The 17,898-nt window shown below is 32.6% G+C and overlaps 1 protein-coding gene across 1 annotated transcript in view; it reads right to left on the bottom strand.

The window, feature by feature from the left end:
* LOC114328971 (thioredoxin-2) overlaps positions 1–17,898 on the bottom strand; it is a 59,723-nt gene that overhangs the window by 6,646 nt on the left and 35,179 nt on the right. Inside the window, exon 2 of the mRNA XM_028277970.2 lies at positions 3,775–3,918. Within this exon, the coding sequence (XP_028133771.1) occupies positions 3,775–3,918 (144 nt within the window). The remainder of the gene's footprint in view (positions 1–3,774; positions 3,919–17,898) is intronic.

Genomic DNA, 17,898 nt, shown 5'->3' with positions numbered 1-17,898 from the left:
GGAAGATATCGACCTTCTAGTCATTTTGATTTGTCTGTGTAGCTTCAATACAAAAAATGTATTTTTTCTGAACCAGGAAAAGGAGAGCTTTCTCAAAGTCTCTACAACCCTCATCCGAGTGCTGAGAAAATCCTAATGGACCATATTTATATTATTCCTACATGAGATGATTGGTTGTGATACTACTTCTGCATTGTTTAATGAGATGAAACTATTTCTTAAAGTCCTACAGACGAACACAGACTTACCATTGAGGCTTTCAAAACCATAAAGCACATTAAGATGAGATTGCCACAGCAGGTAACATGTTTCTCATGGCTCTATATGGAAAAAAGAGACCAATCTGAACTATCTGAGATACAGACAATACGTATCGTCATCATACCCCCTACCGAAGCTGCTGCACGAGAACATTTACTAAGAGTTTACTATCAGGTGCAGCAGTGGTTATCCTTAGCCTCACCTAACGAGCAACAAAAAGATCCAAGTGAGTGGGGGGTGGAAAAAAGCTACTATGGTTTGTTTTTAAACCAGGAGGAGTAAACTAAAAAACAGGTTCACACCTAAGAAAGTCACTAGAAAAATCACCAAATACATCTTCTTTTTTGATCATATCGGCCTTCGACAGTAATCAGTATTTTACTAATACGTCGCTAAAGAGTTCTAAAAACAACTGCTTTTTATATAAAATCAGACTAAAAATCTAAAAATTAAAGTAATAACGTAGAAAACACAAAAAACGTCGATATAACTTAATTAACCTATGAAATGCCAGTAGTGTCAAAATTTCATAAATGTCATTAGTGTGAAAATTCCATAACAGTAGGGAAAACTTGCCTGAGGTTGGACCAATTACAAACAAGCATTACGGCGCGGTAAATTTGAATTACTCCTCTTGGTTAAAAAACAGATCATAGTGGTCTCCAGCCAGTGCCAACCACTTTGGACCCTGCACCAAGCTCAATACTAAGGTATAAATGTAAATGTAAAAAGGACTGCCAACGCAGTTGGGGATGCAAGAAGGCGGGCCTCCACTGTTCGCGAATTTGCACATCATGCGAAGGACTGTGTGATAATTTTGAGCCCTTGGAAGACAGTTCTGACATCATAGACGTAGAAGAGACTGAAGAAAGAGACAGAGGTATGTAGAATCTTACAAGTAGTTATTTATCTCTCCTTGATATATGATCACAAGTTAGTATCTCACCACCTCTTTTATTATCTAGGAGAACTACCCCTGATGCTGACGATGGAGCAATCAGGCCCTGAGCCAGATGCCATTGAAGAACCTCAGCACAATGCAGAAGGTATATTTTTTATCTCACAATCTATTTTGCAATCCTCATCTCTCCTTTAGAACTGACACCTGAGTTAGTAAAGAAAAGTATATTCTGCAAAAAAACCATACAACCATCTCCCATTACAACTTAAATCTGCAACATCGTTCCCAAGTTCCGTAAAATGACAAAAGCCTATCTATCTGATCTGAAAGACCATTTTATTCAGTAGAAGAGTTTCCTACTAGAGTTATTACGAGACATTCATTTTTATTTTAGAACAAGAATATACGATTGCGCTTATTCGACAGATCGGGGAAAGAATCGTCAAACCACAATGAATATCTGATTTGATAATCATTACATAATTAAGTAAATTCGTGGTTTAAACACCGGAACACAACTACAGGAACGGTTAGTCTAAAGTCTAAACAGTCGGCCAGTATAATACTAACGAAGAAATTAAACTTCATAACCGAGTGCTGAGCTCTTGAATTGTATTGAATGTCCATGGTTAATTTTCATAAAAAGTCGTAAAATTTATATGCAGTTTTTAATTAAGTCGTAAAAATTAAGGTGAAACAAATGAGGCAATATCTTTGAGTAGCAGAACTAAAAAAATTAATAAATACGAGGGCTTTGATAATGTTTCCACATACTCCAAATTCTTTACTATAGTTTAGTTTATTTCAAGATGCACTATAAATAAACAAAGCAAAACACGTTGAATGTTACAAGGAGTACTATCAAATCATGATTTACAATTTATATATGATACCGGCCAAACTAGTTTGTCCTAGGCGCGTTAGGATAAACTAGTATGGCCTAGGCCAAAATTGCGGTGAGTCTTAAATTTTTAATCACCTAGAAAGTAAAAAAATAAAAAAAAAATACTCAGGCTGTATCGACCTCAAAAAATATGATTAAACCCGCAAAAACCCTTACGCAAAACTTGAAAAAACATGGTTTTGGGGGGGGGGGCTTAAAGGTGTTTTGCCCAATTTTTAAATATCATAAAATACTCAGTTATTGCAAGTTATACATAATCTATTAACAAAACATTGAGTTGATCTATTTTGAAGTCTGTAACATGGATAAAATCCCCAAACACCCCCTAAAACACAGTTTTCCGGATTTTTCAAGATGGCGCACCTGACGGAAAAATCTGAAAAGAATCAGAGAGATAGTTTTTGATAAAATACATAGAATACAAAAAAAATTAGACCTAGCCCTCCACCAAAAAAGAGCTTTTAAAAGAATTAAAAAAAAATTGAGGTTATGTACTCTCGACCTACGGGTTTATAAAAATGGACATGTTTTGTTAAAGCCTCTGCTACGCGTCTGAATTTTTTGAAATTTTTAAATCAATTGCAACCCAACTAAAAAAAATAAAATCTAAAAATTTACGTTTTTGGCTGTGGGGGAAGGGGTAGGAGGGCGACGAGCTAAAATTCCGCGTAATCTCATTTTTTAATCGCATAGGGCGTAAAAACATAAAAAAAATTGAATTCCGAGAGTGAGGGCATTTTGCCTATCTTAACGGGGGGTACCCTTTAAAAACATTTTAAAAGTTTTAATTATTAAATTTTGCTTATCTCATCGCATGTGAATTATTTTTAAAATTTTAATCAAGTAGCGGCAAACATGATACGAATAATCTCCCTCAGCAAACATGTAAATAATATTTTATATATTAACTTACAAAGTACTAGTTAAACACATTGTAATAATCGTCATTTAAATAGTTCTCGTATTACTGATAAGTAACAGATATTGTAAAATTTAAAAGTTTTACAAATGTAGGGAATGGATATTGTCATGGATGGATATGTCAATTATTCCGTTGATATTATCACACATTCTATCAAATTTTTTTAGCCTGTTGTTTATGCTTTGTTATAATCTACAGTCGGAAAAACGAAAGAATACCAATGAACGATCATATCAATCACTTATTTTGTATTTGCTGTCTTTTTCTTTAAATAACAAACGTTTGTTGTAGAAAAAGAAAGCAAATACAAAATAAGTGATTGATGTGATCGTTCATGGGTATTCTTTCATTTTTCCGACTATATTATTTTTTGAGATTTTTGCTACTTTTTTGATTTATTTTTCTTCTGTTTAACCTTTGTAGTACTATTTTGAATATAAGGATTTATGTATGGTTTTGTATTTAATATATGTAATTTGTATCGAGCGGTTCGGCGCGTACCTTTTCGCTGCGAGCCGATCTTGCGCCTCAGAGCGCGGCATTAAAATATCGGTATCTTGGCCAAAAATAAACTTACGCTTTCCTGTTAGGAACATTTTGCCAAGCTCAAAATGTTCCTTTTGGGTTCTTCCACCATTACTGTTAATTCAAGTATAAATGTTTATTGCCTTTGCTTAAAACCCCAAATTAATCTACAATTTTTTTAAGAAAATTGCAACTTTATACGGGTATAAGGTGAACTGGCGCCTAAACTATAAAAATATACTATTTAAATACTATACATACTTTTACAATAACGACGTTGGGGTATTCGGCAGCCAATTCGTCCAATTTGGGGCTAATCATTTTACAAGGTCCGCACCAGGCAGCTGAGAAGTCGAGAACTACCAAGTTGGTTCCAGCTTCTTTGAATTTAGCTTCCAAGTCATCCTAGAAACAAAAAAAAGGAAATATAGCCACAACATTGGAACAAAATTTAACATATTTTAATTTTAGAAAAAAAATTGTACAGTTGGGCCAACGACTCATTGGTCCATTCTTTGATGTGTCCCATCAACGACTTGTTTTTTCTAATCTACGTCTTTACTTTCATACCTTTCATTATCTATTGCCGCTGCTTACATTCCGCATGCCTCATCTATACCTATGTCTTAAAAATGTTTTTCTTATTTTTATTGTGTTTAGAAGTTACGACCCTGTATTCATCATTCTCAGGATAGGTGCCTTTGCTATACGCGTAGCATTCTGCAACATATCCACCTTTCAAAAGTTTGTGACATAATAGCTGTGAAGATCTGGCAGCTGGCAGCATATTTTTTACAATAGGCGAGACAATGAACTAGTCTCCAATTTCTTGAAAATTTATTGCATTCGTTTCGTTTGAGGGTTAGGAAATTTTGTGAACTAAAGTGGTGATGTCCAAATGAAAATTTCATTATTGAACAAGGCAAAGGCATTTTTCAAAGTGGATTTCGAAATGAAAAATAGTTAATTTGTAATTCGGAAATAGAAATAATTGACGGAAATGAGTTTAATATTACTACTTCGGGGTTTTTGGGGTCGCTGAATACGAATATTATGACGATGATAGTCTAAAAGGCACCTGGTGGTGCCCAGGATGAGCCTTGCCTGAAAATTCGATACAAAATCAGTGCTAACTCGTTACTCTGGCGTTTTTGGAGTCGCTGATCACGAATATCATGCTGACGATGGTATCATAAGGCGCCTAGCGCCCAGGACGGGTCTCATCTCCTGAAGTTTTGTGGAAATTCGACACAAAATCAGTGCCAACTCGTTGCTCAGAAGTTTTTGGGACCGCCGAACACGAATATCATGTCGGCGATGGTCTACGAAACACCTGGTACTCAGGACCATATAAGTTTTCTTCTTCTTGTCTTAATGTTAATTCTTATTTGTATTCTTAGCATTCTATGATCGCTAGCTGTGTCTAGCGTGTTTAACACAACTGTATCTAATATTAAGTTTCTATAATAATAATAATAATAATATCGTATGGCATTTTTGCCGGGGAGATCCTTTCGGATAGTTCCAGCGCCAATTACATCTTTAACCCTGTTTCAAGTAACTAGTGTCGATGTACACTAGCCCAGGGGGACCGACGGCTTAACGTACTCTCCGAGGCACGGTGAGACGGCTCGTGTCATTATTGGAAATGAAAATGGTTTGTCTTTGGCAGGGATCGAACCCACGTCTACTGGCGTATGAGGCCAGCGTTTATGCCGTTACCCACGGCCGCTCACATATATTAAGTTTCTGATTAACTATTTAGATGGGAAATAAGCCACAATTAAATTGAAAAAATAATTTTATTAACGTTTCGAAGCCCAAATCGGGTTTCGTTGTCAAAATACAAAATACTACTAAAATAAACAAAAATGTTGTTGCTAAGTAACAAACAAATTCTTCTAATAATTTATTTAATCTGACTCATATACATTGGCAATTCAGACGTATATTATACATTTTAAAGTAGAAGACTTTAAAATGATATCGCCAATATTTATGTGTGGCGTTCCTGGGACGACTTTCTAAAAGATAGTTCATTCGATTACATGAAATCAATCCCAACTCAAGAATATCCGTCACAAAAAAAAAATCATAGCATGTGATCTGTCTTTAAAAAGACAACCAAATGCAACGATGACAGCAAAATTCTCGCGTTAGAGATTCCATAGTAAATCACGAGGGAAAACCAGGAAAAAACCTCGTGATACTATCCCGACATCGTAAGTATTTGGTCTTACATTTAAGTTACTTTCAAAAAACTAATACCAAATTCTGACTTTAATATGTTTAAATTATAAATAATATTCATAATACATAGATATACAATAAGTAATGCTAAAATATAAAATTTGTACTAACTCGATATGTTCTTGACTTACTAATCGTGGTATTTTCTTTCTATTGACTTCCTCTTTCAGTATAGGTAATCACATCCTACTGCATTCTACCGAGGAATTTGCGACACAATAGTTTTCATTTAGCATAATTAGAGCCGCTTCTTTGATTTTTCTCTTTTTACTATCTGATTCTTTCAGGACTATACTTGAATCTCTCCATTGAACTCTGATCATTATCCCATGCGTGTTGACATATTTGAGATCTATCAAATTCTCTATTTTTAATATAAGACTGATGTTCACTAATTCTAACGGTTAATGATCTTGATGTTTCACCTAAATAAAATTGTTCGCATTCACAAGGTATTTTATAAATGCAATTCTTTGTTCTTTCTTGTTCATTGTTAGGTTTAGTTTTAGATAGAATAGATCTCAATGTGTTTGTTGTTTTGAATGTTGTTGAAATGTTGAATTTATTTCCTATTGTTTTAAGTTTCTCGGATAGTCCTTTTCTATATGGTATTGATATTTTCCTCGTATTATTTCTTGTGAATGTTGTAAGATCCCGTTCTAAGTTGTTCTGTTCCATTCGTTCCAATCTTGACAATTCCTTATTTATAAACGATAAAGGATAATCATTTTTTAATAAAACAGATGTTAACAATTGTTTTTCTTCTAAAAATAAATTTTCGTTAGAACAAGTAATTTTGGCTCTATCATATAAGGAATTATTGATTAACTTTTTAACGTTGATGTTGTGATTAGATTTGTAATTGAGATATATCTGTTGGTGTGTTTTGGTTTTCTATACACTTGAGTCTCATATCCAGTATCGTTCTTTGAGACTAACACATCGAGGTAATATAAAATAGTAAAGTCGTCCCAGGAACGCAAATATTGGCGATATCATTTTAAAGTCTTGTACTTTAAAATATATAATATACGTCTGAATTGCCAATATAAATGAATCAGATTAAATAAATTATAAGAAGAATTTTTTTTTACTTAGCAACAACATTTTTGTTTATTTTAGTAGTATTTTGTATTTTGACAACGACACCCGATTTGGGCTTCGAAACGTTAATCAAATTATTTTTTCAATTAAATTGTGGCTTATTTCCCATCTAAATAGTTTTTCATAAAAATGCCACAAGGAAATAGCTTCAGAACAACATTAAGTTTCTGTGTGATAGAGTCTGTTTCATTACTTATTATCCCACTTGTACTTTGCTAGATACATCTTCTCCTTTCTTAGGGAATGTATTAAATGTACAGGTTGTTTTCTTTTGCATAATTTACTAGTATTTCTCCTCTGTTATTTCTTTCTCCCAACCCGTAGGTTTCAAGAAGTTTCATTTTGGTTTTCTTTTCCTATTTTGGCATTGAAGTTTTCCATTAAGATTACATACTTTGCTTAGTTTCCCATCATTATAATTATTATTGTCCGTAGAATTCCTCTACTTCCTCATTTTCTTGAGCTGATGTCGGGGCACATGCCTGAATAATTTTACTCGTATAACATTGGTTAATAATTACAGTATTGACCGTTATGTAAAATATACTTGTGAATTCTAAACCTATGATTAAGAAATTATGTTTCCATACCGTTACATACCTATTTTCAAACATTTATTCTTAAAATAAACAATATTACGTAATTATCCTTTTTATATCGTCTCCTTTTATATCGTCTAACCACATTCACCTCATATGAATATCCTTAAACATATTCCACGAATTTACATTATATAGAAAAATTTATGGTTTGGAATTTTAGAATGGTGGTAAAGATTATCTAGTTAACAGTGTGCCTTTATTCATAAAGGAAATACCAACTTTTTTTTTGTACATACATACCAACAATTGTGTAATTACAAACAGAACAAAACGGCAATAAATAATATATTACGTATTTTCCAATAATTAATTTTTATTTTTTTTTCATCATCATTCTCTTTGCCTTTGTTCATATAGGGGGTCGGCTCCCCTAATTACATTTCTGCATAAGTTTCTATCTTGAGTCATACCAATATCAAACCCCTTTACCGAAATGTCCTGTAGTCCTGTTTAAGAGGAAACAGTAGCGATCAACAGGTAGCGAAAACGCGTTCCAAGATTGCGGCTGTAATTTTGAATATTTTTCGAGATATTTGGCACACGAATTCGTAATATAATAAAGAATGGCGGTGCAGAGCCCAATTTGAGAAATACAGTGCTAGTCAAAAGTCCGTACCCCCCCTCGTAACTTTTGAACGGCTATACTTATAATAGTGAAATTTGGAGGAAGGAAATGAACTGACGTATGCTTCTTAACTATTCATGACAGGTGACGTAAAAGTGACAGATGACTTTACAGCGCCACTGTGACAGATAATTTTAAATGGTACCCTATGGTAAGCGATACCTCGTTTGATAGGTATTGAAAATACCCATTCAGCTATACTAATATTGTTTGAGTTTAAACTCATTTGTATGAATAAATGAAATAATATAAAATTGTAGTTTCGCATTTAATTAATAAAAATTCAAACCTCCGCCTATGGTTACTTGTCAAAAAGGTTGACGTTGACGTAAAAACTACTAGAGAGCTGAAAAATGTCAACTTTTTTGACAAAATAACCATGGGCGGACATTTGAATTTTTAATAATTAAATGCGAAACTACAAAGTTATATTTATTTCATTTATTCACCAAAATCAAAATCAAATTAAACCCAAAAAAATTAGTATGACTGAATAGGTATTATCAATACCTTTCAAATGAGGTGTCACTTGCCATAAGGTCCCATTTAAAATGATCTGTCACAGTGGCGCTGTAAAGTCATCTGTCACTATTACGTCACCTGTCATGACTAGTTAAGAAGCGTACGTCCGTTTATTTCCTCCCTCCCAATTTCACTATTATATGTATAACTGTTCAAAAGATACGAGGGGGGGTACGGACTTTTGACTAGCACTGTATATTAATATGTGGAAATTACTCTGTAATTAAATACAATATTAAAAAAACGAGCCTGTACCGCCATTAAGAAGAACAAAAAAATACACTTTCTTCAAATAAACTTTTTTATCCGATGCCTAGATTTGGTGTCATTTTGGAACTACTAATGAAATAAAAAATTTTAGTAGTTCCAAAATGACACAAAATCTATACATCGGATAAAAAAGTTTATTTGAAGAAAGTGTATTTTTTTGTTCTTCTTAATGGCGGTACAGGCTCGTTCTTTTAATATTGTATTTAATTACAGAGTAATTTCCACATATTAATATATTTTTCAAATTGGGCTCTGTATCGCCATTCTTTATTATATTACGAATACGCGTGCCAAATATCTCGAAAAAATATTCAAAATTAGAGCCGCAATCTTGGAACGCGTTTTGGCTACCTGTTGATCGCTACTGTATCACCTTAAGAGGAAACAGTAGCGATCAACAGGTAGCGAAAACGCGTTCCAAGATTGCGGCTGTAATTTTGAATATTTTTCGAGATATTTGGCACACGTATTCGTAATATAATAAAGAATGGCGGTACAGAGCCCAATTTGAAAAATATATTAATATGTGGAAATTACTCTGTGATTAAACACAAGATTAAAAAAACGAGCCTGTACCGCCATTAAGAAGAACAAAAAAATACACTTTCTTCAAATAAACTTTTTTATCCGATGCCTAGATTTTGTGTCATTTTGGAACTAATAAAAATTTTTATTTCATTAGTAGTTCCAAAATGACACAAAATCTAGGCATCGGATAAAAAAGTTTATTTGAAGAAAGTGTATTTTTTTGTTCTTCTTAATGGCGGTACAGGCTCGTTCTTTTAATATTCTATTTAATTACAGAGTAATTTCCACATATTAATATATTTTTCAAATTGGGCTCTGTACCGCCATTCTTTATTATATTACGAATACGTGTGCCAAATATCTCGAAAAAATATTCAAAATTACAGCCGCAATCTTGGAACGCGTTTTCGCTACCTGTTGATCGCTACTGTATCACCTTAAGCGTCTCCCCAAGTTTGTTTTGGTCTTCCTCTCCTACTCCTCACAGGAACCGACAAATCAGTAATTCTTCGTACTGGGTGATTAAGTATGGACGTTCGAAGCCCGAACCATTTTAACATCTGGTTTGACATTTTTGGATTAACTGGTGTCACCTTTAGACTTTTACGAAATCTTCTCCTTAAGAACCCTTGACTATCCACCCCTCAACGCAAGCCTCCCCTTGGCATTTCCATTTTAATTTGTCCCTTGCTACCTGGTGTCATTATTTTCCCGCCTTTTTCACCCACACCTCTCTAAGGTAACCCAGGTCTCCAATCTCCAATGTACGACGTGTTTAGTCCATCTGGTATCATCTTGCCTAGCAACCAAATTATGCCCTATAGTATGGTATAGTTAGACCCAAACCCAGACATCCAAAGTGAAAGTTATCCTCCAACACCAAATTGTTCTATATGGTCCACACAATGTTCAGAAAAAAGTCACACCATTTTGAGCGTCGGGTTTGGGGGGGGGGGGGAGAGGGGGGAGAAATCTGCAAATTCGTAGTTTTTTACGTTTTTCGTGAATATTTCTAAAACTAAGCGGTTTAGCATGAACAACCCTCTACACAAAATTGTTCTACATTAAATTTGAAATAAAAAAGGTCCTATGCATAACCCTTCTACAACGAACGGTTCCAAAGTTACGGAGGTAGTATAGTATAATTGGTCCAAAAAAAGGCCTAACCCAGACATCCAAAGTAAAAGTTTTCCTTCAACACCAAATTGTTCTATATGGTCCACATATTGTTCAGTAAAAAGTTACACCATTTTGAGCGTCCGGTATGGGGGGGAGATGGTGGAGAAGTCGGTAAATTAGTAGTTTTTTTACGTTTTTCGTCAATATTTCTAAAAGTATGCTTTAGCGTAAGGAATGTTCTACAGAAAAATGTTTTACATAAAATTTAAAACAAAAAACGTTCTATACATAATTGTTATAAAATCAACGGTTCCAGAGTTACGGAGGGTGAAAAATGGAGGTTATCGATACTTTTTATATATACCGATTTCTCCCCCCTCTCCCCGCCAAACTCGACGCTCAAAATGGTGTGACTTTTTTCTGAACATTACGTGGACCATATAGAACAATTTGGTGTTGGAGGATAACTTTCACTTTGGATGTCTGCGTTTTTGGTATAGTTATATCATAAATATTGCCCAAAAAATATAAAAAGTATCGAAAACCTCGACTTTTCACCCTCCGTAATCTGGAACCGTTGATTTTATATCAATTATGTATAGAACATTTTTTGTTTTAAATTTCATGTAGAACATTTTTGTATAAAACATTGTTTACACTAAAGCATAGTTTTAGAAATATTGACGAAAAACGTAAAAAAACTACAAATTTACCGACTTCTCCCCCATCTCCCCCCCAAACCGTACGCTCAAAATGGTGTAACTTTTTACTGAACAATATGTGGACCATATAGAACAATTTGGTGTTGAAGGAAAACTTTTACTTTGGATGTTTGGGTTAGGCCTTTTTTTGGACCAGTTACACTATACTACCTCCGTAACTTTGGAACCGTTCATTTTAGAAGGGTTATGCATAGGACCTTCTTTATGTCAAATTTAATGTAGAACAATTTTGTGTAGAGGGTTGTTCATGCTAAACCGCTTAGTTTTAGAAATATTCACGAAAAACTTGAAAAACTACGAATTTACCGATTTCTCCCCCCTCTCCCCCCAAACCCCACGCTTAAAATGGTGTGACTTTTGTCTGGACATTGTGTAGACCATATAGAACAATTTGGTGTTGAAGGATAACTTTCACTTTGGATGTCTGGGTTATGCCATCTTTTGGATCAACTATACTATATGTACTACTATCCAACATTATTTTAATACAGCAGGGCATTTTATTACGTCCTCTACTTATATTTTATTACTCTAGGCATTGCCTCATTGGAACGTGATCTTTTAAAGTTATAGGGGAGTGCAATTAGAACGAAAAGATACAATGTTTCGGAAAAAATCAAACAAGGTTATATTTTTCTAAAACTTTTTTTGTTAGTTTATCAATATGTTAAAGTAAAAAGTTCTTCTCACAAATTTCGCCGCTAATTGTTTATTAATTGTTTAAACAATAACAATTGTTTTGTATAAATAATGTTAAGAATATGGGTGAATTCAACATTTTATTTTGATAAAAAATGTTTTTATTTTAGTTTTGATTATGCTGAACCCGAATCTGACATTACAATTTGAAAATTCAAAATGGCGGATTCAAAATGGCGGATTTTCCCCTAAAAATCCTTAAAAAGTAGTTGTAAAATCCGAATTTTTTTTATAAAACGTGTTTGTTTGCATATATGTGGATATTTTTGAGAGGTTGCTGAACCTGATTCAAATTTTGATAATTTAAATTATAAAATGGCAGATCCAAAATGGCGGATAACTTAAAAAATAGTTGTAAAATCATAATTTCTTTACAAAATGTATTTATTTCTACATATATTTATTTTTGAGTGCTTTGATAAACCTAACTTAAATGTAACATTATAAACTATAAAATGGCGGATCCAAAATGCGGATTTTCATAAAAGAACATAAAAAAGAACATTTTTCTAAAACATTTATTGTCTTAATTTTTAACAGGTTGTTGAATCTGAATTAAAGATTAAAAATTTCAATTTCAAAATGGCGGATCCAAAATGGCGGATATTTAAATGAAAAACAAGTAGAATCCAATCAAACAAATATGGAATTTTATTCTTAAAAAAAAGATAAACAAATAATTTTCACAATAATATTAAAAATTAAAATGTATTAGAAAGAATATTAAAAAAAAACAAATTTATGATTAGAAGGATATAATTACATATTGGAACATAGTTTTTAATTCCAAACAACTTTTCTTTATAAAAATTTTCGATATTGTGAAATATAAAGGTACTTTACTCTTGAGTAAAATTCATATTTTTGACATACCTCGTACAAAATTAACAAAATTTGATATTTGATGGTTGCATCTTATGTTATATACGATGCAGAGTATTTTATAAAGAATAACTTTTTTTCATAAAACTGATATTAAAAAGTTATCAATAGGTTCCAAGTTACGCAGACATACTGTATAAGAGCTAAAAAAAATTTTTTTTGTTAAACATTTATTATTGTTGAAGCTTATTATTAAATGTATTTTAGGTAAGTTTTACAAAAAAAAAGGTTTGATCACTCTGTATATACATTTTTTCAGCTTGTAATTTTCGGTTTTTGTATTACATTTTTGTTATCTTTCTTAGTTTTCTCAAAAATAAATTGTTTATTTCATTTTTAAACTAAAATAATTCAGTGTTTTTAAAGATTACATCCAAAGCTTTAAAACAATAGCAAAAAAATTGTATTAGATTTATTCAAATTTGAGTAATACCGTCTTAAAGTGGTGGGAATTCTGTAAAACTACGAAGTTTTCAAAAATTACATTTTTTGAGACATCGTATTATTTGAATTAAATTTTTGAGATTTTTTTTGAATAAAACATCGTTTAGTAAGATCATTGAGAGTTAAGTTGTGCAAATTTGAGAGTTTTACAAGTAAAATTGTATTAGTTACACAATTTTAAATCATTTTTAAACAAAATTCATTTAAGGCTCACTTTCCGCCCACACCGTACTTATGTCCATATATTTTATTTCTTTTTATTACAACCATAAGATAGCTTATTTCATCTTCTTTCATTTCCAATTTGTAAAATTTCTTTTAATCCATTAGTTAAAGAATTACGTTAAAAAAACTCAACCGTGCACTTCTTCCAACGCTAGTTTACAGTGCGCCAATGTGTGTGAGAAGGGTGACTTTAGCGTTATAAATAAAAAATTACAGGAGCTAGAGATTTAATTTTAGAAAAATCTTTATATAAGGTTTTTTTTTGTAAAATTTTCTGAATTTTTCAATGGTCAAGTCAGTTTTTTTTTAAAATTATATTTTCGGAGTTATTTAAAAAAACATCTAACTTCGCTGTTCATTTGTTTAATAAAAAATGAAGCACCCACTTCTCGAGTAGAACTTTTTGATATGTTGTTTATTAAACAGTTCTTAATGAAATTACAAAAAGTTTTATCTTGTTTGATTTTTTCCGAAGTGAAAATCTAAATGCACTCCCCTATTAATCCCAGCATAAGTAGTCCTGTCGCCAGGGGGGGGGGGGTACAACGGCCTCCTTTATTCAGATGGACTTACCCAAGTTTTCTTTATGTAATTTGACCCGTAGAATACGAATTTTTTGGGTAACAGTTGATCCGGATGTCGATAAGATTGTTATAAACAAAGAACTTTAGGTATTACATAACAGTGATTTTTCGCAAAACAATACATTTTTTTTTGTATTTTTTGGGTCATTCTAAGCAAAAAATGTTCTTACAAGTTTTTTCGTTGGATTCATAGTTTTCGAGGTAACCGCGGTTGAACTTTCAAAAAATCGAAAAATTGCAATTTTTGACCCCGAGTAACTTTTGAATATAAAATAAAATACCAATTTTGCTTACCGCATTTGAAAGTTCAAGTCAAATTCTATCGGTTTTGATTATTTGCATTGCTAAAAATTAATTTTTTTATTGTTCAAGGAAAAAGTTTTCCTGTAGTTGGCTGTATACCATATAATACAAAAAAAAAACAATAAAATCCTTTATAAAACGTATACAGTCGAACCCGCTTATTAGAATACTTGTTTAAGGAATATCCCGCTTTAAGGAATATAAATTTGAGGTCCTGAAAAGTTTCTACTAGCCACCAATGATCGTTTATTAGAATATCCTGGTTAAATGAATACTTTTGGTTGGCACGAAGGCTATTCCAATAAGCGGGTTCGACTGTATATTTAAAATCCCTAAAAAGGGCTACATCACAGAACTAGTTTTCGATTGGTTGACCAATCATCATCAGTGCTTACGTGATCTAACATGCTAACCACCAAAATACAATATTACAAAAATATGTGGGTAAAAACCCTTTACAAGTAATCCGTCAAGGAAGCATCGATGAAAAATGCGAACTTAGCATGGATGTTTAAAATATTCCATGTAGTACGCTCTAGTATGCTTAATTGTTTCCTTGACGGATTACTTTTAAAGCGTTTTTACTCACATATTTTTGTAATATTGTATTTTGGTGGTTAGCATGTTAGATCACGTAAGCACTGATGATGATTAGTAAACCAATCGAAAACTAGTTCTGTGATGTAGCCTTTTTTTTGGGGATTTTAAATATATACCTTTTATAAAGGATTTTTTTCTTTCTTAGAAAGTACAAACGGTATCATCTACTAATACAATAAAATATTATCAATTATAGTAACATTTTTGCAACAGTTGCCGTGACACGATTTTGAGGACTTCCTTAAAAGGAAGACCTAAATGTATCTGGCGCTGTTGCAAATTTTAATATTTAACACATTATTATTCCTAGAACTATCTCATTAAACGAAGCGGCCAAATTTAGGTAATGGCGTGTAATGGTGTCCTCCTCCGTGTGAGTCACTGTTAAATTATTCAATTAATCGCAGGAAAGTATGTCACGAACGCTGAAATATATTTCCCGATCGACGGTCATATACTATTTACGCAATTATGTTTTATTTATTCACATTAGAAGAATTGATGAGGAATGCTAAGGTTGTAATCCGGAGTTTAATGCAGGAAAAATCGTTATAATGAACATCTAAGGCCGCACCTACATTGGATCCGTTTTTCTCCGATCCGATCAGATCAGATCCGACGTCGGATTAAAAATAAACCCATAAATGGCGGTGCCTACATTGGATCCGTTTTTCTCCGATCCGATCAGATCAGATCCGACGTCGGATTAAAAAATAAACCCATAGTATTAAATGACGGTGCCTACATTGGATCCGTTTTTCTCCGATCCGATCAGATCACATCAGATCCGATATCGGCCGACGTCGGGAGTAGCTTCTCCTATTTTCATCGAGAAGTGTTTGGTTTCATTCCGGCTTTTGCATATAAAGTAATTAAATTTTTTGTTTTAACTATTTCATGAAATAAATCAACAATAAATAGCTTCCAAATCTTAATATTTATTTTGTAATATGTGTCTCTGCAAGATAGATATTTTATAATGATGTCTTGAATATAAGGTTTACAAAATCTCTTTATTTATACCTAGGTATGAAATGTAATACCTCTAGCACAGAATACGAAACAATTATTGTTTCCTATTCTGTCCCTCTAGGTAAATAGTTTTATTGGGATGGTCAATTTCACTTTGGTTATAAAATTGTAACGGGTACTACGTGTCTTTGAAATTGCCAAATTAATCTTGGATAAAACCTTACAAAGAGAACCGAAGTTTATTACTGCTCAATTTGTGATAAAACCGGAAGTATAATTATTATACTACCTACTATGTGTTACTATATCTTTTTATATGAGAATATTTTTTAATACGTGCCAACACAAGGCTAGTTTGTAATAAATCAATGTATTTTTTCTTTTCTCATGAATTATTTTAGATTCTTGTGACGAAAAAATAGAATCTTAAATTTATCAGGATAGTTACGTAGATTTTTGTTTATATTAAATTCTCCTGAAGATCTGTCTTTATTAAATGTATGCATCTATCTACGTTTTTTTCTACGTCTTTAAAAACGTCGTTTTCCAACAACAGCCAACACATCTTCATTGGAACTCATTGTCGGTGGTCGGAAATTAACGGAACCAACATAGGCACCCTCGCCGGAAAATCGGTCTATATCGGATCTGATCTGATCGGAGAAATACGGATCCAATGTAGGTGCCGCCTATCGGATCGGATCTGATCTGATTGGAGAAAAACGGATCCAATGTAGGTGCGGCCTAAGTGGACAAGTCCTGTTAAAGCATAATACATTAGATCTTTACGGGAAAGTAAGACGTTTCATGTTTCAATAAAAGAAAGAGAACCTAATTAACTCCTGAATGATAATTAGAAGAATCAAAGGTGCCTTAAAGTAGTAAAAAATTAAATTAGTTTTAAATGCACCCGGTTCAAATTAATACCTAGACACTAAATCAATATCTAAGATAATAGAAGAATATTTAAAGATTTATAAGAAATAATCTAATGCTTGGACATACGACACAGAATGATGTGTGCATCAGAGAGAAAAAGAGTGATCATGATTAGTTAAAATATTGTTTTGTTTGCTTCCAATCCAGATCTTCATCTTGGGATTCTAAGCTAGGCTAAGGTAAATGATAACTATCATAGTTGACAATTATTATCTGTGGTAGTTTATCGAGAATCGAGACATTATAATAAATACATAAACTGTTTTTATCCAGATATTTTTAGTGGCTCAACCATATCTTTGGCGGCTCTCGCCTCATGTTTTTAGATTTTTTTACTAATTTGTTTTTTAAGTCTTGTCGTCTAGATGTTAAATTCGACAGTAAAATAAATTATTACTTTTATTGAACAAAATCCATAATTTATGTACATGTACCAGTACAGAAACAAGTGAAGAAACTGCAATGACCAAGCTGCCAAAAATAAAAAATAAAGCTTTATTTATCAATGCCCTACATTACTTCATTCCTCACAAATATGGAAAAACTGGTCGATTCTTTTTATCACTAAAATATTGTAAATAATTCATAACTGGTCCCTTTAAACATATGTTATGACAATTATTTTTTCCAGTTCCAATTGACGTAACTATACTCAAATTTATTACAACACTACCATTTTTGGTATGTTCGTGTTCAGATGTCATTACTCATGTTTATTATTAACACTAGAAAGTAATTAGTGCCACTTTATGTGGGATTGCATGTCTTTGGTAAATATTTTGATTTTTAGGTAGTTTATTCTAATTGAAACTGGCTTGTATCGGTTCTAATGGGTACACTTACGAGGCAACTGGATTCATTCATGCCTTGATATCGGAATATGTAATATGTTTTCTGCAAATATTCTAGGCATTGAGTTACTTCAACTCAGAGCTATCAGTCTTCTAAAATTTCAAAATAAATAATCAAACTTTGAAAAAAGTTTTACGCTAATA

Source organism: Diabrotica virgifera, chromosome 3, assembly GCF_917563875.1.
Source record: "Diabrotica virgifera virgifera chromosome 3, PGI_DIABVI_V3a".
Lineage (NCBI taxonomy): Eukaryota > Metazoa > Arthropoda > Insecta > Coleoptera > Chrysomelidae > Diabrotica > Diabrotica virgifera.
This window is presented reverse-complemented; position numbering and strand designations above follow the sequence as displayed.